This window comes from Rhea americana, unplaced genomic scaffold (assembly GCF_003343005.1).
Source record: "Rhea americana isolate MKP2758 unplaced genomic scaffold, rheAme1 scaffold_58, whole genome shotgun sequence".
NCBI lineage: Eukaryota > Metazoa > Chordata > Aves > Rheiformes > Rheidae > Rhea > Rhea americana.
Genome location: NW_028186734.1, coordinates 2526795 through 2551037, shown reverse-complemented (window position 1 = coordinate 2551037; position 24243 = coordinate 2526795). Strand labels below are relative to the sequence as shown.

Here is a 24243-nt window from a genome sequence, read left to right as displayed (position 1 = left end):
CTAAGATGCCAGTGTGTAAAGTAAAGCAGCTAAAGCTCCTTTTCCCCAGACTAGCTGTGAGGGCAACAACCACTAGCAGAAGAGTAGAATGAAGAATTGGTGAGCAGAAGGATGTAATATGTTGCATCTTGGTTTGCAAGTCCCTATCTGTCAGAATCCTAAGTCTCCTTTAAAAATAAATCTCTTTACGCAGTTACAGGCCTTACTCAGTTAGAACAGCCACTTAGGTTAATTTGGCCAGCTGTGCACAAAACTTCTACTAGTACCTGCTATCAGTTCAAATTCCTCCCTAATATGAACTGACACTTAGCCTTTTCTAATTATATCACTGTGCTAAAGAGCATTTATGTCTATCAGTGGAAGCCTCTTAGGCCATCTGGAACACTGTTTGATTAGCACTGGAATAACACTGGTTCATGTATTCTCACACATATGCTTCAGCTCACATGCAAAAAAGCCAGTAAATAGCATCACAGTCACAGTGTTAAGTTTAAATCTGAGGCATGCATACACTCGAAATTCAAGGGATATTCTAGGGATAYCAATCTGTTTATATAGCTCTATAGCTATGGCCACACTTGGATTCAGAATCAAAGCTTGCAATTGCTAGTCCTCTACTACCTCATTTACTCTTTCAGAAACCTTGATGATTGTGCAATTTGGATGAATTACACAACAGATATATAGGACTGMATTTGCCTCTCTCCAGCATATATGCAAACATTAGACAGACAAGCCAACAACACCCAGACAGGCACTGTTTTCCCTGATCACTCTCTGTCCTATTCTCTTTCTCAAAAAGATCAGCTACAGAATCCAGAAACATAAGGTCAAGGATAATTGTGTTGAGTTCTGGGAGTTTTTCAGTAACTTATTCAAACATCACAAGTGTTCTTGCTATCATGGGCAGTGTGTGTCTGGGTAAAATTTTGCAACTCGTTTTCACAATCTCTCTTTTCATAAACTCTCCACATTTTGATTTAGCAGGCTCATACTCCGTATGGCTTCATTTCAACTCTCCTTTGTCAGAAAGCTTAAAACTGATAATAACGACCCAGATTTTATTTTCTGCCAAAGCAGTATGAGAATTTCGTCTTCAAGCAAAAGCAGTTTCAGCTGAAAATCTGCAAATTCGTTCCATTTCTTTGTGTCTTCTACCCACAGTTCATCAGTTACAATATGTATATGAGAACTTCCTATTTTTACAGTATTCCCATAAACTGCTAAATCCCTTAATGAAAGGTCTTAACAAATGTTGTTTCGTTTTATAATGCCAAGATACCTAATTTTCCCAGAACTGCTGCAGTCCACTACCTGTCAGCAATGCTATATCTTGCATTGCAGGGCAATTCAGGCCAAGATTTTAGATTCTTAAAACTTCCATTCAGCTTGTAATCAAAAGCTTTTGACCCAGCTGACCTGCAGTCAGCTAAAGCCTGAAGTATAAGGAAGCTGCATTATTGTAGTTGTCACATTACAGTTTTTCGGTTCTATTCACACGCCTTATTTCAACATTCATGCACATTTTATACAGGAACTGGCTAGTGGCTGACCAAAGGGAAGTGAACCGCAGACTCTTCTTGGTGTCAGTACTGTTACGCAAAAACTTGTAGAAGTAGAGTGCTGGGAAATGATCACCAGATTAGAAAAGACTTCCTGGGTCATCTGTTCTGTGCTCAAGCACCAATGTAGCCACGTTCATCTGATAGCACCTTATGATAATATTTCATCTAAACTCTGCTAACTAATAAAATCCAGTGAGTTCTTTTGACTTCCTTCCTGTTTACCCAGATGAAAGAGAGCACTTTCTCCTTTTGTCTAGAAAAGAATTGAATTAGAATGGGTTACATGGTTTGCACCATTTAAAAACCAACCTTTCCAGGTCTGAATGTCTTGTTATGTCTTGAGAAAGTTAACTACATAAGCTACAGAATGTCTAAGTATCTTGTAAAAAAGGGAATGAAACCTTCCCTGATACCTTGTCACAAAAATCTAACTGTGAAACCTGCCCATGATTTTTTAAAGAAGTGGTTACATAAGGAGCTTTTGTCTCAACTCACATTGTCATCTCACTTTTATCTATCACTTAAGAAAAAAAAACTTCTCTAAAAACGTAAAACCATTTGTCCAAGATTGTTGAATTATATATAGAAGACAGGAAATGAATAAATAAGGTACCAGATTTCAAAGATGGAACCTTAAAAAAAAAGGTGAATATTTTCCCATTATTAAAAGGCATTCAAGTTGTTTGGCTGTTGTGCAAAGCTTCAGTTAATTTACTGTACCTTGCCTTCCTGGATGGTGACAACATCGGGCAAACCTCCAAGTACCCGTGCACGATCTGAAAACACATGACCATAATTTTCTTTAATGTTTCAAAATCAACTCTGTCCCAGATTTTGTTTCCCCTCTAGTTCTTTCCTTTTATCTTATTTATGTACAACTTATCTCTAGTATATGCGCATGGAGAGAATTATTCATCATTCTTAGCACACTATTTGGACTTAAAATAACATTAAATTCACAGTAAAAGATATGTTAATAGCTGGCTGTCAATCACTTACTGAGGAAAATTAAAGTACATGGCTGTGTCCTGCAGATTTTACCACCAATGAATTCAGTGTTACTTCTGAATGCACAAAAAAAAATGAATTTTGGGGATCTGATGTCCTAAATTTTCCATGCCACAACCTAAAAACTCTGTGATTATGAAAAGAAATGAACAGTGGAGATTGGGCTTTGATCTAAATGCAAGGACAGATTCCAAACTTGGTGACAGCAGTAAAATTCCATCACTTTGTTTGGATGTACTTGGCTGTAAATGAGATCAAAATCTGGTCTGCAGCTTTAATTTCAAAGTCCTATAGCAATCTTACATAAATAAAACTAAGCTGAGTACATGCAGCCTTTGATGCGCTCATTCTGGGATATGGATTTTGTTAGTTTTAAGTCTTGGAGCTTAGGAGAGGATGGAAATGACTACACAGAGCGCTCCCTTCATCACAGCTGCTAAAACCCCATTCTGTAAAATATGTGGTCTGGAGTAAATGCCCTGATGAAACCAGAAACATGCCTGTATTACATCAAGTAACATGCTAGCTCAGTATGAATGGTCCAGAATTTTTTGAGGTGTTACATTTCCAGGCATTTTTGTGCAAATAGGAAGAAGATACAACTTAATATCTCATTCTGTTTTCTAATGACTTATTTATTAATTAATAGGTAATTTTTGTTTTAAGTATTATGTTGGAACTGACACTTTTAAATGCAAAAGTATAAAGAGATCCAAAGATCTGGTTTTCAGCCATACAAAAGCTAGTGCTTTCTTACCCACAGTGTCTCTATATATGATGCAGACCCTTTTATCACCTTAGATAGTTCAAAACTAGCTGAGTGATTTCCTCTGGCTTTCAAAATAAAGTGGCTTTTGTGCAGAGAACATGCAAGAGACATCTCAGCAATAATAATAACTTTTAGAGAAGGCTAACTAGTAATGGGAACAGGAGCTCAGACTGGAAAAATCAACATAGCCCATAATTAGCATCACTGAAAGGTTACCTGCCTTGCTTTTCCTTGGTGTAAGAATAAATTAGTATCAGGATGTGCACATGCATACACATATGTATACATGGTCTCTCTCTCTCTCAACATATAACCTTCAGGATAGGGAAAAACTTTTATAAACAATTTATTGAAATTATTGTTAAAGAAGGCCCACTTACTTTTTTCTGCAATTGCAGCTTGCCTGGAGTTGAGAGAAACAAAAAGAGGTTTAATTAGAGGTTTACTTAGAGTGATTGAAAAATATCTTTTCTTTTTAACTGCTTTTAATCAATGAAAGAAAATCTCAGCATTTGACAATACTGTTTTTCCTTTATTACCAAGGTGTTATATAAGAATTATACCAAAGAATTCAAATGCAGAACTTTGACAGGCTTCTGTAGGATTAGTATCTGTTTCACAGCATATTTTTAGCTCTAACACAAAACAAACAAAAATATAGTTTTTATTTTATGGATGCCATTACTGTTTTTACACAGCACAATACTTACTTTAATCTCTGGAATTCAGCAAAGGCTTCATCAAATGCTTTGTAAAGAGAAAATTTGTTTTTAAAGGTAGTTCATAGAYAGGTCATCACAAGTTTAAATTTAAATTGTAGACAGACTTAAAATGTAGAAACATTAAAGAAACATTAATGTATTGGTGCCTGTTTTGATATGGTATAAACCTTAAAATGCTAAGTGATTTAACTAATAAAGGCAATCTTGTACATGAGAGTTATTATATATACATATGCACATATAACCATACATTTTTTCTTCTGAAAGTCAAGCTTTAACACGATAGGATGAAATTACCTCACAAAACTCGGAAAAAAACCACAATGTACCACATTAATATAGATTACAGGATACAAGAGATTTATTTTTTCAAAATATTTTTCACATCTGCTCTGAAGCATCACTGTTGGCCATAAACAAACCAGTTTGGTATTACAAACTGTTCTGTCTTTCATAAATTCTGTCAAAGCTGCCAACTTCTCCCCTTCAAAGGGGAAGAAGGACTATCTTTTCTCAGAAATTGGGGAAAGAGTACAGAAGGAGCAGTACGGAGCTGATTATAAAGCTGTCCCTTTACACAGAGCTTGCAGGCATAMTGTGAAGCTTTAGAGATGGCAACTGCTGTGGATGGAAAGTCAGCAGTTCAGAAGCAGCTCATCTATTCCCTAGGATCTGAGAGCTCTCTCAGAGGAAAAGCTTCCAAAAATCAGTCCGCAAAATTTTAGCTGTTCCCCTAACATTGCTTCATTATGTTGATGAAAGGGACCAGTCTTGACATCTTTGAAGAATACGGAGCCTTATTGTATCCATCAAAGAAGTACAGTGGGGGGAAAGTAACAGAACAAACTTGTTCCTCACTCCCTCCTCCAAATATTACTTGAAAGGGTGAGATATAAAGGTCATTCAATGCTACAGCTTGTATTTAAAATTGCCAATCAATGCCAGAAGCACAAGCGTTTTTGTAAGATATCCCAGAAACTGAGCTGGCATCTCACTGGGCAGCGCTAAGGCAAAGTGCAAGCTCCTACTTGGAACAGGAAAACCTGGTTTGTAATTTATGACCTGAGAGCAGATATTGGGGCAAAAGATTTATACTCTTCCTCCACTAACACTGCCAGGCTGCTGAGCTGCAAGTACACATAAGGACCCTACAACCCAACAGGTAACAGGTCTGTAGCAAGACCCTGCTACAGACGCTCCTATACTGCTACAACAGAATATTCATATATAGATGATATTAATAGACTGAATGCCTACCTTGTCCAGAAAGATCCACTGTCTTTTTGTGTCCTGTTTTACCATCAAAGAGTTCCATTGTATATTTGCCTTTGTCTTGTGGAGTTGGCTCATTGATCTGCAACCAGATCTGTTCCCCAGTGATACCAGTCTTAACCCTATCTGTAAATCTAATCTGGGCATCACTGAAAAATACAAAACAACGTTATCCTTTCATTTTATGGGAGTATAAATAGGATTTGCTCATGTTGACTCACTGAGTACATCTGCTATGGTATGCCACCATATTTTGAAATTTTCRAAGGCAAATTCTTGCTAAAGACCAAAGGTGCAGAATTTATAGGACAGAATTTTCCTTTCAAGTTCTAGCTCTCCTCAAAGTTTGCAGAAAGGTGATACATCTTAGTCCATTCTCTGAGTCATAAAAGAGTTATATAAATTTAAGACCTAGATGTCTGAAGGGTAACCTATGCATCTTCAAATGTTCACGTTTTTTCTTAGCATAGGTTTATTTCTGCTCAGGGAAAACAAGACTATGTATATATGGCTGTACCGACAACAAAACTACTTTCGCTACTAATAGTGTTTACCCAATTAAAATGTCTTCTGATGCTCTGCCATGCTTTGGCCTTTACAGGTAAACATACTTAGAAGAAGATATGTGGAAGAAGATATTTCTCCACAAAAAAAATACCAGTTTTCCAGCTTCCTACCTAAGCAATTAATTGCCCTGGATGAGGGGAAAGATATTTGGCAAATAATTTATCCTTAAATTGATAACTTCAAATATAGTTGAGGGTCAAAGAACAGTTTTGCTAGATTAATTCAATGTGCTCCAAGATAAAATTAGTTTCTAAAAATGAAACAGAAAAAAGGAAAGAGAAAGAAAGGAAGAAACAGAAAAGGAAGAGAGAAAAAAAAATCCAGACTATTTCATATTCACCTCCAGTTTTGAAATGCTTAGGACTCCTAGCAATACCAGGTCAAAATGGATGCCAAGCAGCAGGAAAACCTTGAACTGCTTTCACTTCTCTCTCAGTTTTGCTAATTAGCATTACCTCCTATAATTTTAGCCAGAATGCAAGAACATATTCTTGCATGTAGTTTTGTTGAAAGAGCAGTAATTCAGATTCCATTCTAAAGACTAACTACTACCATGTCCACAGGAAGTGAAACAGCAATAATATTAATAATGAATTTAAAGTGATCTAAGCAATTTACATCTCCTGGTTTTCCAGTGCAAGCTGTTTACCCTGGCTGAAAATTCAAAGCTGTGTGATCTGGATATGCAACCCCCATTAATTTTAAGGGGAGCTGGGAATTCAAATTCTTGTAAAAAAATCTCAGTTCTTCTGTCTGTCGTGGTTAGGTTGTGAGCTCTCACAGAAGGAGTTGTCTGGATTTTATTGCCTCAGGCATATGTTGGAGCTTGCTTTGTCTCTTAAACCATTTTGTCCCGGTTCCTGTGAATTACAGCTTCTGGACAAGCAGACCTCCAGGCTAGATATCTCTGAACCAGTAATACTGGCCTTTTTTTGAAGTTCACAAAGTTCACAAAGCTGTCAGTTCCACAGTTTTTACTTGTTTTGCTCCTCCAAACTGATTCAGGGAAAGATGCAGCCCTTATCTGGAGCGTGGGAAGAGCTCTGAAGCAACATGGCCCTGACAACATCATATGGCATGGGACTGTCACTCTCATGATGGAGATAGCATGGTGGCCCTGCACCACCAAGACCTATGTCTTGTACCAGTTTCACACTGGTGTGATTCACTGACATTAACAGGACTTATACGAGAGAAGATGAAAGGAAAACTGGGCCCAATATCTCTTACATATCCAGGTTTTGTTTGATTTATAAAAGCCAAAAATATTCAGACTTTTGCAAAGCCCTTGCATACTTACTTGTGCATCCAGCCTACTCTCAGATCTTCCACATAATAATTAACAAAGGARTACAGTCTAATACCCTCAGCTGTGCTCTGGATTTTCAGGTCTGTTGCAGATAAAGCTGAAAGAAGAGCATATGTTTTTATGCAGCCATTCATGGAGTGTCACAATGAGTCATTCATCTGAAAAGGGAATTAAATGCTTACCAATCCTTCTGCATACTTCATTCATCAGATCCGCAAAAGCTGTGGAAATAAAATCCATAGACTAAGAGTCTGTGCCTGCAGCTCAAACAGTCAGCAAAAGCACAAAATAGCTCTGAAATATTCTCTCCAGCAGGTTTCAAAGAGAAATCAGAGTTACCTTGAAGACCATATTAGCATTCTAAGTGGTGCAGAAATATAGCCTGTTATTCCATGATTTCCTGACTTTATTTAGTCATAGCCTTGATGAACTACTGCTGCAGCAACTTAGCTACATTCTCTCTTTTTTTTCCCCTGTAAATTACAATATTCAGTTGGAACGTTAACCCCTCCAAATACATTATAATGGATATGAATTTTTCCTCACTGCTTTGGAAGAACAAGTAGTATTAAAATTCTGAAAATATAATGAGTACAATGAGTGGCAATGCTCCTAAGCAAAAGAATGGGAAAACATCATAAAAATGTGAAAGCTTTTAAAATTGTCTAGTTCTGTAATTTCCTTTTATGCTTGTAGACTTTTACTACTGATGTGCCTCTGGTGAAAAGTGTTTTTTTGCTTAGCTTTACTCATAATATTCTCCCAAAATCACACATAATCCAAATGCAATAAGCCATATTGAAATGTTATTTGTACTGAAAAATCGCAGTTTGCTAATGAGACAATCTTATACACAGGAGGAACAAAACCACATGAAAGTGACATAAGCATTTGTCTGTACTACCTGAAACTCATTTGCAGGCAAGCATTCACCCTGTAAACTGGTACAGCTTACAACACACAGAATGTGGCTCTGACCTGCATTCGTGAGCTTTAGTTCACTTGAGTCCTTTCCTCTGTCATCCTTCAATATGACTTCATAAGTTCCAGCATCTTTCTTAGAAAACTGTAACAGAGTAACAGTAAAATGAGTATTCAGAATAGTTACTGTAGAAATCTAGATTTCACTGTAGATATCTCTGCTGTTTCTCTCATGGAATTTTAAAAGTTTAGTTTAGCCTTTGAAATACATCCTTTTTCTCACAAGGTGCTAACTCTTTGGAAGGCCCTGAGTGCACAGTCCCACCGGGGCATTTGGGGGTGGCCAAGGGGGTCCGTCCCACCGGGGCCGTGGGGAGAGGCCCTCTGATGCCCTGGCCCTGAGGAGCTGCTTTTGGCTGAGGGGCTCCCGCAGGGCCTGAGCTGAGCTACTGTCCTGAACCACAGGCGCCCGCCGAGCCTCAGCTAGTGCCATGGTGGTGCCCAACGCCCYCCGGGGCTGGGGGCTGCCCCGGTTCCCTTGGGGCGGGGGGACGAGCCCTGGCGGCCCGGCCCAGCCCTGCCCCACAAGCAGCTGGCASCAGCACCAGGGGAGGGCCTCAGCCCCCGTGGTGCCCTGGCCCTTCTTCCCTTTGGCAGCTAAAGGAATTGAGACACAGAGGGATTAAGGGGTTAATGCAGGTCATGCACAGAGTCTGCAGCAAAGCTGGGTAATGAACCGAAGTCTCTCAGATTAGTCTCACGGCTGACTGCGGAGCCTGGTCCTTTTAAAGCCTGCGAGTGACAAACAATTTCCTAATGCAACTCACACAACATAAATGTGGTCTCATTTTGTTGTTAAACTGATCTGAAAAGGAAGTGACAAGCTTATTATCTCTTTTGTCATCATTTCCTGATAACCTGAATTAGCAGAGTTAAAGATAGAAATTTGCTTCAGCTAAAATACAGATGCCTCGTGAGCGTTTCCATTTTTAAAGCCCACTTCCTATTTTGATTGTTCTGCTGAAATATCAGATTAGATCATATCTTTCATTTGAATTCATAGCATTAACATTAATGTTTAGGGCTAACAAAGACAGTCACTCACCTCTGATATCAGCAGAGTACATACACCATCTTTAAAGTCATGTTCTTCATCTACCATTATCTCCCTGTCATCTTTGTACCATACAATGTGCGTTTCCTTCTTAATATTAGCCACCTGAAAAGGATGAAAACCAAACCATTATTATCATGTTCATTTGGCCAGATGAACTTARTACTGCATAGATAACATTAAAGAACACCAAAGTTTACAGTTTGATTGCAGTGAGTTATAAGGACATTGTTGCAGGCCTCMCTAGCAAAATGAAGGATGCAAGAAGCAAAACTGAAGGAATTAAAAAAAGGGAGGAAAGAACTGTGAACAGCTTCAAGGAGTCCAGGTAACCACTGAATCCTGCCCAGGAGATTTCTATACACATGAACAGAAAGAAAATCAGAATGTCCCAGAATTCACAAAGAACCCTCACTCCTATTCAGGTTCCTGGATGGATGGATGGATGGATGGATGGATATCTGATAGACCTGAAGAAAAAAGTTTAAGCTATTTACCAGCATGTTTTGCCTGAAAAAGGCAAGGAATACAAAATGTTTTAGTCTGTTTATTCCTGGTTGCAGTAGGTGCAGGAATACACAGGAAACTGTGCTGGTCCTAACTTAGAGAGCTCCCTGGAGAGCTACCAGATGGTAACACCTTTATGGGCTGGAGGCAGACGTTCTTGATCCTTTTACAACAAATGTTGATCCTTCCATCCCACACCCTGTCTTGATCTTTCCTTTCTGTTAAATGCCTAAATTACAAAACTACACAGGCAAGTCTCAAAATACCAATGGTGATAAGCACTGATCTAATAATAAAAAAGCCCCTGCCTTGAAGAACTTTTCTTTTCTCTTCTCCTCTCTCTTTCTGTCCTATATAGAATAACCAATGTATTGCTGTTTGTTGAGATACTGTATTTCTGCAAAGAAAACAGAGCTTACTGATTATACTGGCAATTTTTATCAGATACGTTGGAGTTCAAATCATCKGGATTTCACCACTGTCCTCTTCTTTGTCTATTTTTGAGCTCTATTTTTGGCTTYATGTATACACCCCTAAGTCTCAGATGACCTGCAATCACACCAGGACAATTAGCCTTTGTGTTTTCAGAGGCTCTGTCACTATCCAATATRTAATTCTGAATACAAAGGCAAAGGGCATGTCTTTAGTTCTTTCCCTCCCCCTCTAAGCAGTGGCAGTTCAGACCTTCTTTGAACATTGTACTTCTAATGTGTTCCTTGCCCCTTACCTTACATTTCAACAGCACATTGCAATCACTGGTAACTTCCCATCCCAGTTTATCCACAAAATGAGGACCTGTTCAAAATTACAGATATATTTTTAAAAATCTCATCAGTGGTATTCACAATACAAAAGCAAAGGCAAATATATTTTTCTTGCCAAGAATACTGTTACATTTKAATGTGTTCATCTTTTTCCTATTTCTCCTTCAGAAGGTAAGTAACTATACAGACAGAGTAAGAATATCTATTTCAAATTAATGTGTATAAACATATTACTATTCTTAACAAAATAACATATATGTGATTCATATGAATATTCATATCATTACCTTGTTTTCTGTGCCACTCTTTTTTCTGGAAATCTGCTTCATTCTGCAGCTTCTTGAACACTAGGGATTAAAAACAGGAAAAAAAAGATTAAACAAAGTATGTCATTTACTCAGTACTGAATGTTGTTATAACAGTTAGGTGAAACTCTTCCCCCAGGAGGTCAGTGAGAATTCTGCTATAGGGCCAAATTTTCTCTCAGAAACTTAATAYTGAACATTTCAGTGTCATAACTTGATTACAGCTAACTCAACTATCCTAGCTGCTTACAGTGATCAGGAGTTTAACATGTGTCACTTCTGATTTTCAATCATACAGCCACTTCTCACTCTCAGTAGAAAGTAAAAACAAGCAAGATGCTTTCAGCGTCAGCAAGCAGCTGAAATTCTATGAGGTGTAGGTATATATTGGTAGCTAACATGAACAGGCATTTACATCAGTTCATTATTCTGGGAAATTTTCACTGTGACTGTAGAAAAACAAATCATGACAGGATGCAGTATTTTATATTTCTAAATCAATTCCTCTTTCTCTGGACATTTTACAAACAGCAGTTCACACACACACTCTGTCCTGTATGAAGCAGACATGCACTGTAGCATGACAAACCACTGGAACTTTTATTAGTACAGAATCAGGAAAATACTAGAAAGTGAAGGAGACAACTGAAGTATCCTTAGTATATTTTTCCAGCCTACTACAAYAAAAACAAAAGCATAGATTAGCTCACCATCACCAATGAGGACAAGGCTGGATTGGTTGGTTGCTTTTCCATCCTGAAGCTGGAAAGTATAAGTTCCTTCATCCTTGTCCTCAAGTTTATCCATAATCATTTCAACAAGCCCTGTCTTCTGGTCCATCTTCATTTTGTATTTCTTCAGGAACAGAAAGTAAAGCATCAATTAACAGATGTCATATTCAGAAAATATTTGACAAACATTAAATGTTTGTCAARGTGAAACTCTGTTTTCTTTATTCAGATTCTCACTATGTCTATCACCAGGTCTGAACATGTAATCAAACAAATAAGAAATCTGTTCATGATGGAAGCCTATTTACTAATACTATAAGGATGTGTCATTTCTGTTTCATGCTGAGTAACATGTTCTTTTTCATTAGAAAGGTCTAGATTTGCATATTTTCAAAATAATACTATCTTTGAGATGATGATATTTTTATAAGCTTTAGTGTAGAATGCTCTTTCCCTTCTCTTCTAACTGATCTCACTGTGTAACAAAAACATGTCATGTCACATCTTTAGGAACAACAAGTTCTGCTGCTGGAAAGTTCTGCACCTGCAAGTTTTCTCTTCAGAAAGTGAATTCCTCCAAACAACACAGAGATGTGAGAACCAAGCGTAAGAGTACACGAGGGCCATAAATGAAGGGGAGAGGATGAATCTGGGCTACTGCAGTGACTCCTCAAAGACCACAGCAGTTACTTACCTAAGACTATCTTATTACAGTGACTGCTATGGTCCCCACTTGTTTACAGAACATGTGATACTCACAAAGGTGGCAGGAAGTCATTTAATTCCACTTTGTAAACYGCAACCAGTGGAACTTGTTTGTAGCTCAGAACTACGAACAAAATCTTTCTAGTGATGTTTCCAATGACATATGATATTTCTCATGAAAATGCATTAGAAGAGAACACTAGGTGAAAGTGCAATAAAGACAGCAACATTAATACTCATTGCTTATAACGAGGCAAACGTCTATATGGAATGAAAAGGCTTACCTCGCCATTAAAAATCTCCTTATCATTAAATACAAAGTTGGCCTTTGCATTGCCAGACAGTTTTTCGGCTTGCAACCAAAATCTCACTTCTCCTTTTTCCAAAATTTCCACCGCCAACTCAGATACAAGTGGGATAGCTACACAGAAGAAAGAAAGGAATGAAGCATATACTTTGTCTGTCTCCCAACAACTATTTTCTTCTGTAATCAGAAAGCCACTTCTTCCCTTTGTGCACAGATGTATGTAGTGTAACTAGCTTATGATAGCTCTTCATACATACAGAATGACCTTCCATCCACAAACAGATCAGATGAGATCACAGATGAGATTTAATTACTTGATCCTTCAATCACCAAGCCTGCACAGACTGGAAATGTTCAAGATTTGAGTTACGCTTGGTGTCCCACCATTCTAAGGCAAGGCAAGGCTAAATCTATCTTAAAGGTAAACTGCAAGTAACTCTTAAAMATGATACGGCCTGTATGGCTCAGACCCATGTTTAATGAGCTGCTTAATAATGTTACTTTAAGACAGTGAAATGACCAAGCAGGGAACAAAAAAAGAAAACCACACACACAGCCTAATCAGAAACTCAACTGCTGAACTGCAGGTTGCAGGATTTTTCTAAATACTCTGATCTTCTGCGAATGAAACTTTTATCTCTAGAATTTACTTAGTATTGCAATATGCCATAAATCTTGCCCATACATTTGTTTATACAGAAATATAGAAATCCCTAGCATATAGACCAATTCCTTATGTAAGCAGGAAAGGTTACTATAAATAGTGCCACACCATAGCAAATTTCAGGGATTTTTTTTCATTTTTTCATGTTCTTGTCAGTAAAAGTCCTCAGCTTGCTTTCACTCCAACTTTTCGTTATGATAGTTTAATCAGCAACATCAACTATTTAGACTCTGATTTTTGGGCCTACTGATCATTTTATTGGTTTCCGTCACTTTTAGTTGTTTTAGTGGATGCTCAAATTTTCAAYAAAATCATACTCTTGGGAGTATGTACGCAGTACGTGCACACTGCTCAAATCTCCACTTTCACAGCAGTGTAAGGCCTGTATTGCAGGGTAATAACATTAAGCTGCTGAGAGGGGGGTATACAAACACGTTGTGAAATGCTTGATTATGTAGTCTGGTGACAGATGCAGAACACCTCCTCCCAGATGAATCCCAGGAATGAGTTGTTTCATTAACTTCACGTATACAAGGGCCCAGCTATAACAGGAGAGGAATGGGAGGTAGTGACTAATTTCTGTTATCTTTCTGTTTTCACTACCCTGAACAACTGAGATGCCTTCTGACTGCCATTCTACCCTGCTGCCAAACAAAGTGAGTGGCTGCACCTAAGGACTCTCTGCATCTTTCACACACTTACCCCTTACACTCACGTGCACGCAACCACACTTATCCATACCCTTTCTCTGCCTGAGCAACACAGAACCTGTCTCTGGTAAGAAAAAGGCTACTGGGAGGTGAGGCAACAGTCACAGAAAAAGAAGAGAATTATGAAAAACACACAGTTGTAACCAGAGAGAGGAAAATGGTTAAAAAGGAGTCAGGAGGGATGAAGTAATCAAAAGGGAGCAGGGCAAAGAGCCGCCACATTATGAGTGTGTCACAGCTGTGCAAATGGTCCATGTGAAGCTTCCTTGCCTACTGCATCACTTTGCTTATGGGAAACAAAAGGAATTTGGGATCTTGCATAATTTCTTGAAACACAGAGACTGCAACACCACAGGAACCGGCTGAAGCAACAGGAAGGGRGTGTGAATACATACTAGACTGCGCTGCTCTTTCCTTGCTGTCAGCTCAAAGGCAATTTAAATCACTTGATTTGTCTGTAATTAACTATGAATATCTTAGTCTAAACGGAGAGGGGAAAAACATCCAGAATTTGTTACATTTATTACAGGGCTGAAAGGATATAAAAGGATTCTCTTTGGGGAAAAGATCATTCATCCCAAAGTCCAAAGGAATCTGACTAATCTGAGCAAACAGTCCTCTGCAAGCAAAAATCTTATTTTAAAATATTTCCATTTTCCTAAGCACCAATTAACAGCTGCTTCAGGGATTTTCCAGCCACCATGCTTACAAGGTTTTAGATCGTATTGCYATTGGTACAACATCACAAATTACCACATGCACTTGGCAGAGTGTCCTCAAACAATTACCAAATTGCAGAGTTGGAACAACTTATTTTTTACCTAACACCAATACACTATTACTGTCACATATAGTTGAACTCTCTAAGACTGGATTATTTAAGCAGCTCATTTTCCAGTGATGGTGCCAGCTGCAGATGTTTCTAAGCATATGCTACAATTAAATGCACTTCAGAAGTACAAATGAACAAACGTGCAAGTGCTTCTGTTTAATCAGAAATGCCTATTACTAATTTTTTGTGGAGAATTTTGGTAATCCTTAAACAGATTATCCAGAGATATGACCAAAGTTCCATGTTGATTGACAGGCACTTGTTATTATTTTTCCAGCCTCATAGGCACAGGCAGACATATCCCAGCCTCTGTTTGTAATTGATTAGTTTTGTACTGTCCACAGGTCCTGGAAGGGTCAAAGCAGTTAAGACAATTTTTGCCTTTAAATGTTATGATAAATTCTACAGGAATTTCCATTTTTGCCTGTGTCTCCTGGCTGCTCCATGCACACCTAGAAATATACTGTTACCTAATATGTAAAAAAAGGCTCAGTCTATGTCCTGAGGAACTTAAATTGTGACATTAGCTATGAATACAGAGTGTGGAAGAGCACTCAGTAGAAAAGGGTCAGGGTAAGCAAGGACATGCRTCAACAAGAAGGGTTTATGATGACTAACTTGCAGTGTAAAGATATAATCAGGAGGAAAAGACTGGGAGGAGCAGGAGTAAACAAGGTGACGCTTTGGCTGACATTAAGCTTTCAAAAGGTGATACAATATGTTCATAAGAGTAGAGCTGATATAGAAAAGACACAGAAGGAAATGAGAAAGGGAGATGATATGYGCAAAACAACATGTAATTTCTAAGGCGAAGCTTTGACTGGACTGGAGATACGCAAYGTGGGCTGAACTGGCAGAGTCACAGAGTCATAGAATCATAGAATAGGTAAGGTTGGAAGGGACCTCTGGAGATCATCTAGTCCAGCCCCCCTGCTCAAGCAGGGTCACCTAGAGCATGTTAGACAGGGTTGCATCCAGATGGGTTTTGAATATCTCCAGAGAAGGAGACTTCATAACCTCTCTGGGCAACCTGGTCCAGTGCTCTGCCACTCTCACAGTGAAGAAATTTCATGCACAAAGCCGAAAATGTTAAAACATAGGCAAGAGTTTTAGTGCTGGGAATGAAGAAGGAGATCTAGTAATAGAAGATGAGATTTAGACCTCGTCTAGTTGTATGTAACAGGATTCACTTTGCTGATCAAWTTTTTTTTTAATTATTCAAGTTACATTCTGCTGAAAATARTGAAGTTGCATTACTACCAGGATAACGCAAAGGTGTAGGAGTTCTGTGGACTTAAGGAAAATACCATCCCAAGCAGCAAGAAAGATGCTCAGATTGTTAAGTGTTACAAAAAAGAGAGGGAACTAATTTCAAACAAAAAATTGCTCTCTATATAGAGCTTACAGYTGAGTTTACTACAATTGTCTGCTTTATTTGTCTTGAATTGAAATTTTGTTAACAAGGGCAGAGAATGATAGCTTCTCAAATCAGTTCAGGTATTCTGATTAAGTATAAAAGAACAAACACGATAGGATGCTTATTTCCCATCTAATATATAGACTTATTATATATACCTAGACAGTAGCATGCAACAGAGCAGAAAGAACATCAATGATACACATATGTACTGCAAGAAAAAGAAAAATATAGAGGCATCTTAGATTTGCAATTCAAAAACATGCTTTACTTTGAAATTGCTGTAGAAACTTCTCTACCTGATGCTGGGAGGAACTTTGTGATACATACCCCAATGCATACAAACCTCTCCCCTATAGACATGTTCAGTTCACTTACTTGGGAATTTACGTTCGTGGCTCAGAGCAAGTAGACGTTTCATTTCTGCAAATAACATAGAATAATTATTATGGGTATGCATGCCTTATGAATATAAGAGATAATCTGCAGCAGAAAAAACAAGTGTGAAAACAAGTATGCTTAACAGAGATTATTTTTTACCTTCTTCATCAATCGTGTAGCTTGATGAAACTCCATCAGTGTCTGTAACAATACAAGAATAAATTCCCAAATCATCTTCTCTAAGATCCTTAAAGGTAGCTTTTGACCTTTAAAAAAACACATTTTGATCAAAAGACAAGACCAGTCTGAAGCAAAATCCTCCTTTATGTCTGCAACACTAGATAGAAATATTCCTGTATTCCTTTGCTTTGAACAGGAAAATATGGGGCTTTGGCCAGCATAGAGAAGGGTATGTCCTACCATGTGTACTATAAACAGAGACAGCACATCCTGTATATCTAAACTATGTGTACTCTGTCAATGAAGAAGAGAGTGAAGAGAGAACCTGGAACATCCATGAGAGTGAAGGTTGCCTCTACAAGGGCAGACTGCAGAGCAGAGCACAAACTGCACAACTTTGTCACATCTTTGATGAGTCTGCAAGTATCCTGTAATTCAATTTTCTTATGCAATATCGAAAGTGTGTTGTGAGCTGTTACTTTCTGCATGGTTTCCRTAACTAGAAGAGCACATAGCTACTCTGTAGGCTGAACGTGTCTATTTGCCATTTCTTCCCCTCTGATGAAASCCTGAGAAACAGATAAGGCTTGCAGAGCATTATAGGAGTTACCAAATCTAGGATATGGAGAGGTGATCAAAACAGAGTACTGCTTACTCCAGCACCTCAGAAGATTGCAACAGGGTTACACGATGAAAGCATTTTGCAAGCAGCCAAACAATTTTAGCCTTTGGAGATTCAAAATAATAATAATAATGTCTGCCTTGATTAACAGGTTACAAGATGACAGAGCACATGTGTCCTCTCGCTATGAAGCACTGCCCTTACAGGCCTCCTGACTCATTCTATGTGATCTACAATTTCCAAATGGTCTGCATACGGACTTGCAGGAGAATGTGCATAATGCAACCTTCCAAAATCAAAGACAGATTTAATTCTTACTGAGGCCTTAGACCCCAAATGATGAATTTCCATGACCAGCCTAGAATTTGCAAAAATAAGATTATCATTACCACCAAAGTTTCTTACTTTCCGCCTTTTGTATCAATGTCCAGTCGAGAGTCATCCTCAATTGGTTCATAATTCTTGGACCAAACAAACTTAGAGTTTGGAGACATCTGATCACATTCAAAGTTCAAGGAAATGACTCCATTATCATCTACATCAACCACCATTTCTTTAGTTCCTGAAAGACCAGAACAAAGCAATTTCACTTTTTTTAGAGAAATCAGCAAACAAATGTACATATACATATGTAAATACATATAATTCATACAGTGGATTAAGCAGATATTTGTCCTCTTCTCAGCCTACAAAGATTGGGACCCTCAATCTTGATTCATGAGTAGAATTYTTATTCTAATCCATAAAAATATGGAGCAAATTAAAGAACACCATAAATCAATTGATTTATTTGGGCAGATCTAAGTACACATGAGAGTTATGGTATTTGCTTTGGAAAAACCTGAAGAGGAAAAAAAGTGCGCCTCTAAATCCACTAAATGTTTAAAATACTGAATAGCAATATTTTCCATGGTAAGGGATAATCAGAGCTTGCTTTCTGTAGCACAAATTTCTCATTCTGCAGTCATATAAGAGCTCTGAAGAGGATACCGTGTGCAAAAGCAGTTGTTTGGAGAGGTGAAAGAGGCAGAAGAGGAAACTATCGAGTTGCCCCAGCAGCACTCCCTTGTGCAACTGAGGCACATTTTCAGTGACTCTGGGAAGCTGGTTTAATTTCTGCGCTTGGCATCTGGCCCTGTCCACAGTCTGTGACATGCATCCTGGCTCCCAAAGGGAGTATTTGCAATTAGCCACTAAGTTGTCCACCGTGTTTTGCCAGTATCTATGGCCCTTGAGCAGGATAAGGTGATCCAGTTTGTCCTTAAAATGCCCTGAGAGTGAATCTCAGATCAAAAACCTGAATGTACCTCTAGCCTGCCCCTTGCATGCTGATGCAGCTGCAAGAACTTCATTGGTGATTCAGGTGGCTCTGCAGTCTTGTCATCCATGGCATTAACTTTCATTTCAACAACTTGTCTGAGAATGTCACTGAGAGCCTGTGCATTAAGAGGTGTTGGAGACCATCCAGCTTCCTTTTCTGAATGGCTTTGAGTTGGATCTTACATCTGAATAGGGCACTCATATTATTTAGTTTAAGACAATTCTGGGCTGCCCAGAATGCTAATGACACTCTTTCTTCACAAAGTATCATATCTTAAAGACAAAAGCTTTATTTGTGATATTAAAACTACATGCTTTATTTTCAATGTAATTCTTAATGAGCCTCAAAAGTACAAGGAGATTTGTTTCCTCATCCTAATACTACACACATCCTCTGCAGCACTGTGAGTAGCTCCTGTAATGAGAATCTGTATATGTGCAGCCTTCTTATTCTTTATAACTTGCCATAACTGTTTAATGAAAGAACAGATTGATATTCATGTTTTTGTACTATTATTCACCGGCCCTCCCAGTAATGAAGCACAATGTATGATAAATGAAGCCTGAGGTCTATAGATATCTTACTAGGTAGCAGCATATTTGCAAAATTGTTATGATTTAATTTATTATATGGAAATTCATCACTTGACATTTTATTAGTGTTTAGTTTCCTGTAGATCATTAGTATATGAATCTACAGTTTATGCAGTTTATGCAACGTACAAAGAATTATAGCCATTTAAGGGGCAGCATCTTTTATATCTGTTTTAAAGTTTTAAATCTCTTTCATATTTGTTTTAAAATTTTAAATTTGTTTATATCTGTTTTAAAGAAATCATATTATGATAAGAACATACACTGTTTATCTCTAAAAGTGATGTCGGCTTTTACCTCTAATATTTATATGGGAGAGCAGGAGAAAAAAGTAATCTTTTTAAACTACTGGGCAGAGGGCTCTACTTATTCTACATATTGAAACCAAAGAGGCATAACAATACCAGTCCAATTTMTCTTCTCCAGACAGCCTGCTAGTGTCAGCATATGGTCCAGTGCCTCTCTTAAAGGCACTATAAGAAATAAAATAGTGAGATGTCATATCAGATACTGATTATCCCCATTTATTGGAGTGCTTTGTTACATTGAAGGGAAAGAGATAACATTAAGATAAAGCAAACAGCTTGACAACATTGTTACCTGGCACATTGATTAGCTGAAGTGATTTTGATGGATAACTGTGTGTGTGATTAATGTTAAAAAACAGACAGGCTGAGACAACCACCAGGTTACATTTTTCAGATCTTATACAGCTATAGTCATAGCAGAACCTAAGGCAGTGTCAGGAAAGATGGGTAATTGTAACTTTTTACTATCTCTAATGTGTTTCTGATTCTGTAGCTAGAGGCCAGGCAAGTCTCACAGGTGTGTCTTGGAGAAAGCTGTTCTGGCTGAAACAGCCCTTTAAGTACAAGTTCTTGTAACTGAGTATTAACAGAAAAGTGCGGGAGCACTCATACAAAAAGGTTCATTTACAAAAGCACACAGCAAGCCCCTCAGGTGAGGGTTAAGTTGGGATCCTATGATCTGATCCCCAGGACAGATCATACGCCTATGCAAAGCCCTTCTGAAGTGACTGATGCAAGCTCAGAATCTAATTGTGCTTCGTACCAAAGCACACAAGGACTAAGGGCAGACCTGATTAGTCACGGGGAAGATTTGCAGTCTGCTCCCTGGATTTCTCCTCTTTCCTGTGAAACTCCCACAGACTGAAGTGATTTTGTGTAAAGACAAAGTTAAAGCTAAAGACTCGCCTGAATTGGAGCTTTTTTGGGGGGAGGGGGTTGTATTTMATTTAATTTTTTAAGATAGCTGTAGAAATTACATACGGCTTTCAAAGAAGAGAAGATGGATACAAAATAGTCCATCATTATATTTATGCATTTCCGTAGGTATACAAAAGTACCTATTAAAGCAAATATTTTCTTTCAGGATATTATTTACCTATATTCTTTGGTTAGAGAGCTCAATTTTCCACTGATTTTATGCACTTGACAAAAGTAACATTCCTGCAACATTGCAGCAGGAATTCTCTGAAGAGACCTAACAATATTTTGGCTTCATCCAAGATCTTAATAATGGCAACATTCATTGGGGAACACTCCTCCAAAAGATTTGTGGTAATTTGAAAAAATAGTATGATTGTTCCTGAGATTTGTGTGGTTTGAGTGAGAAAGGTGAAATCCTGCCCAAGTGAATGTTTTCAGAAATATTTTTTTAATAAGCCTTTTGTCCTTTCTTAACTTTTAAGAAGCTTATATTGGTGGGTACTGTATTTGCAGATCTGAGCTCAAAATATGGGTCAATCAGATTTGAACAAGTTCAGATCATTTTCAATGTCCCTGAAATTTCACTGGGTCAAACCCTTGCAGTCTTTCTGTCAGTCAGATTGTACTCCTCTGAACCAGAGTCTACTAAACAAAAGAGCCATAGTCCTGAAATGCACCTCCATTGCTAAAGGTGAGGCCAGCAAACCAACTTGCAGGTGGTAGAAATGGCACTAGTGACTCAGCAAGTTGTAGGTCTGGAATTAGGGCTACTGTATTTTTCCTTAAAAAAGGAAGATGCCATGGCTGTGACAGATGAAACCTAGGGAGGGAGGGGAGATGATCTGAGGGATTAGCAATGGTGTGTGCCCTGTTATTCTGGTTATAGCTGCCTATATAAGGGGAGTTACCCCATGGTTCCCCCCCCATGGTAACCACCACAGAGTTCATAAACTCTTGATTTTGCTGTTATTCCTCACAAATTTCTCATGGCCTCAGTTTCCTAAGCCACTAGTCCTTGGGGCATCCATGTCCACCCCATCCTGCCTGACTCTCTGATCCTTTTCAGGCACCCAAAATATTCTTACCTTTTCATCTGAAAGTTATCCACAGTTAATATCTTCCTCTCCTGACCCAAGTCCTTCTTACCCATCTCCCTAGCCTCTCTTGTTCTGATACCACAATCTTATCCCCTGCCAAATTACCATCTATTTCTTCTAGTCTTTTCTCCTCTTTGCAGCCTTACTAACAGGCACCCCAGCTTCCTCACTCCAAGTTTTCTAATTTTTTACATACTCAGCTTGACACCTCCTTTTTCAGGCTTTCAGAAATTATGGCCTCACTGAGACCTATTTCAAGGCATTTTAGGATTTTTGCTATCCCAGCATAAGGACTAGCTCTGTATGAGAGCTGGACCAGTCCTGCTGTGGGAATAGGAGAGGTTAAGATGGACCTAGAACCAGTAAAAGGATGTTGGAAGAATGCTCCTAGGACAGTCAGGGTGGGCATGGGAACAGATTATGGGGCAGCAGCCCAGAGGCATCTGCTCCCCCTGCCACAGTTGACACTATCTCAGATAAACTTCGAGTATTTCCCTGAGCAGAAGCAGCCTGACTGCCAGGGCTCAGATGTAGGCCGAGTAGGTAGTGGGCTGCCCAGGTAGTCATCTCCTTTGCCTGCACTAGCCCTAGACGTCCCTGCACCACCACTCAAGCTCCGCACTGCTGGCTGCCCAGGCCCTGAGCTGTCCTGCCTGCCTCTGCTTGACATGGCAGGCCCCTYTTCCTTCCTTCTCTTTCAGGGCTCTTAGAAGCTTCCCCAGGCGGGATCAATTATGAGAGTCTGTGGGCAACAAAAAGGAACTTGTCTGTGTAGAAGAGGGCATATGGTGGTTCTAGGCAGGGTTATAGTTCTATATCTTTTTACTTCATAATATGTTTACACTAGATTTATTAAAGATATGTTAGAGTTAATTTTTGCATCTTGCAAGCCCCTACGTTTATAACATGGTCTATACATGAGTAGACCACAGTTTTAAAATTGCTTTATTCTAGAATTTGTGGGCTTTTTAGTTTTACATCTACAGTTCCAGCTCTTACGAATAGACAAAAAGCTGTAAGTTTCTATCCACAGAAGAGGACAAAGAAAGGAAGGCACTCGGAGACATATGCCCATGGTTGTGTTTTCTGTTAGAAAACAGTTTCTGGTGACAAAAGGCTGATGACTCTGATCCAGCTCACATATGGTACCTATACAAAGTTCAAGGATTTTCTGAAGTTCAGGTCTAACTATATGGAGATTCTGCACCTCTGTACTGGTTCCTGTGTTCCTTGCCCACGTTACAGACACTGGAGCCAGACTTCAATGATGTCTATGGCAAACAGTTGCACTTGAATTCCTGCTGAAGATGGTCTCCACAGTTATTTCATTAAATTGTTTAAAAGCTTTAATTTAAATGTCAAGGGGAAAAAAAAGAACATTTTTATTTTACCCTTTCCTCAGGCATATTACATAAGTTAAAGAAGAGGGAGAGATACAGCATAAATAACTAATTTAGCACAGAAAGGACAAAAGCTACATTTGTAGAGTTTTTTGGTTGTGCTGATCTTAGTGGGTCCAATATTTATGCCTGTATTCATAGATATATACACATCTTACAACTTAGTGTTTTTTTAAATTCCTGGGCAAGTATTTATGGTAAGAAAATCTGATCTGACCTTAAAATATATCTGAAAAGTAAGATATGACCCTCAACGCTTTTCCTGTGAAGTAAACAAGCCTGACTTGAGAGGGGTCAGATTCTTTGCATGCAGTCTGTATATAAACACATTGCGCAAAGAGCCTGTTTAAATAAGATGGAAAAAAGGAAGGATTTCTTACAAACCTGGTCGCGTTTCAGCTACAACAGGATCAGTGATATCTGATGGTTTCCCAACACCAGCCTGGTTTGTTGCCCGCACACGGAACACATAGCTCACGCCTTCTTTGAGGCCACCTATCTGGAGAAAGCAAATATAAGACCATGATTTGCTACAAGACACTGATATTAATATCACACTTCTTACAGTATCAGTTTGGATGCTTGACAATTATATTTTCTTTCTCTTTTGTTTTCCTCCTTTTTCATTTGACAAATATTTCTTCCTCGTGTTTTTTTCAATTCCAGAGTGACATGCCTAATCTGTTTAGTTTGTTCCTTCCTTGTATGCATAGTTAACATTTAAACAGTGTCACAACTGTCAATCATTTCTTTGAAAAGGAACATTATCATTGGAACAGGATGTTTTTAATTTATGTCTGCTGACCTCTGAAACTGTATAGCCTTTTACTGCAGGTCAATTCTGATGTTTAAAAATAAAATTATTGAGATAAAAGTGCTAGCCACACCAGTTTATAAACAGGCCATTCTTTGTTAACTGTAATGACTTGAGGAATCATAGCAACTTTAAATACTTGCAAATATCCCATTAAAAAGGTATGAAAGGATCACACCTTGAAGTGAATATCTTTCAAATGATCTGAAAAGCATAAAAATAGCAAACCTACTTCAAATGTATTTCTAGAACTGAGATACAGTTGATCCTTTGTTGAGAAATCTTTCCACAAAATGATGCATCATAATAGTGCAAAAAACATGGGTTTAACTTGCAGTGAAATGTGCATAGAGAGTACTTTATGTTAGAAAGAATCATCTGCCACATTATCACATCTTTTTTCTTTTTTTTTTTTTT

The 24243-nt window shown here is 38.4% G+C and overlaps 1 protein-coding gene across 4 annotated transcripts in view; it reads right to left on the bottom strand.

Moving 5' to 3' along the window:
- The window catches only part of MYOM1 (myomesin 1), an 84007-nt gene that overhangs the window by 10924 nt on the left and 48840 nt on the right, over nt 1-24243 (bottom strand). For all 4 annotated transcript variants that reach the window (XM_085319322.1, XM_085319325.1, XM_085319323.1 and 1 more), the window contains 16 exons: nt 23397-23511; nt 17778-17934; nt 16730-16836; nt 16568-16612; nt 12544-12680; nt 11534-11678; nt 10806-10865; nt 10482-10549; nt 9239-9352; nt 8191-8278; nt 7395-7433; nt 7204-7309; nt 5322-5485; nt 4053-4089; nt 3723-3745; nt 2286-2341 (listed from right to left, as the gene is read on the bottom strand). In XM_085319322.1, the coding sequence (XP_085175448.1) occupies nt 2286-2341; nt 3723-3745; nt 4053-4089; nt 5322-5485; nt 7204-7309; nt 7395-7433; nt 8191-8278; nt 9239-9352; nt 10482-10549; nt 10806-10865; nt 11534-11678; nt 12544-12680; nt 16568-16612; nt 16730-16836; nt 17778-17934; nt 23397-23511 (1461 nt within the window). The remainder of the gene's footprint in view (nt 1-2285; nt 2342-3722; nt 3746-4052; nt 4090-5321; nt 5486-7203; nt 7310-7394; nt 7434-8190; nt 8279-9238; nt 9353-10481; nt 10550-10805; nt 10866-11533; nt 11679-12543; nt 12681-16567; nt 16613-16729; nt 16837-17777; nt 17935-23396; nt 23512-24243) is intronic.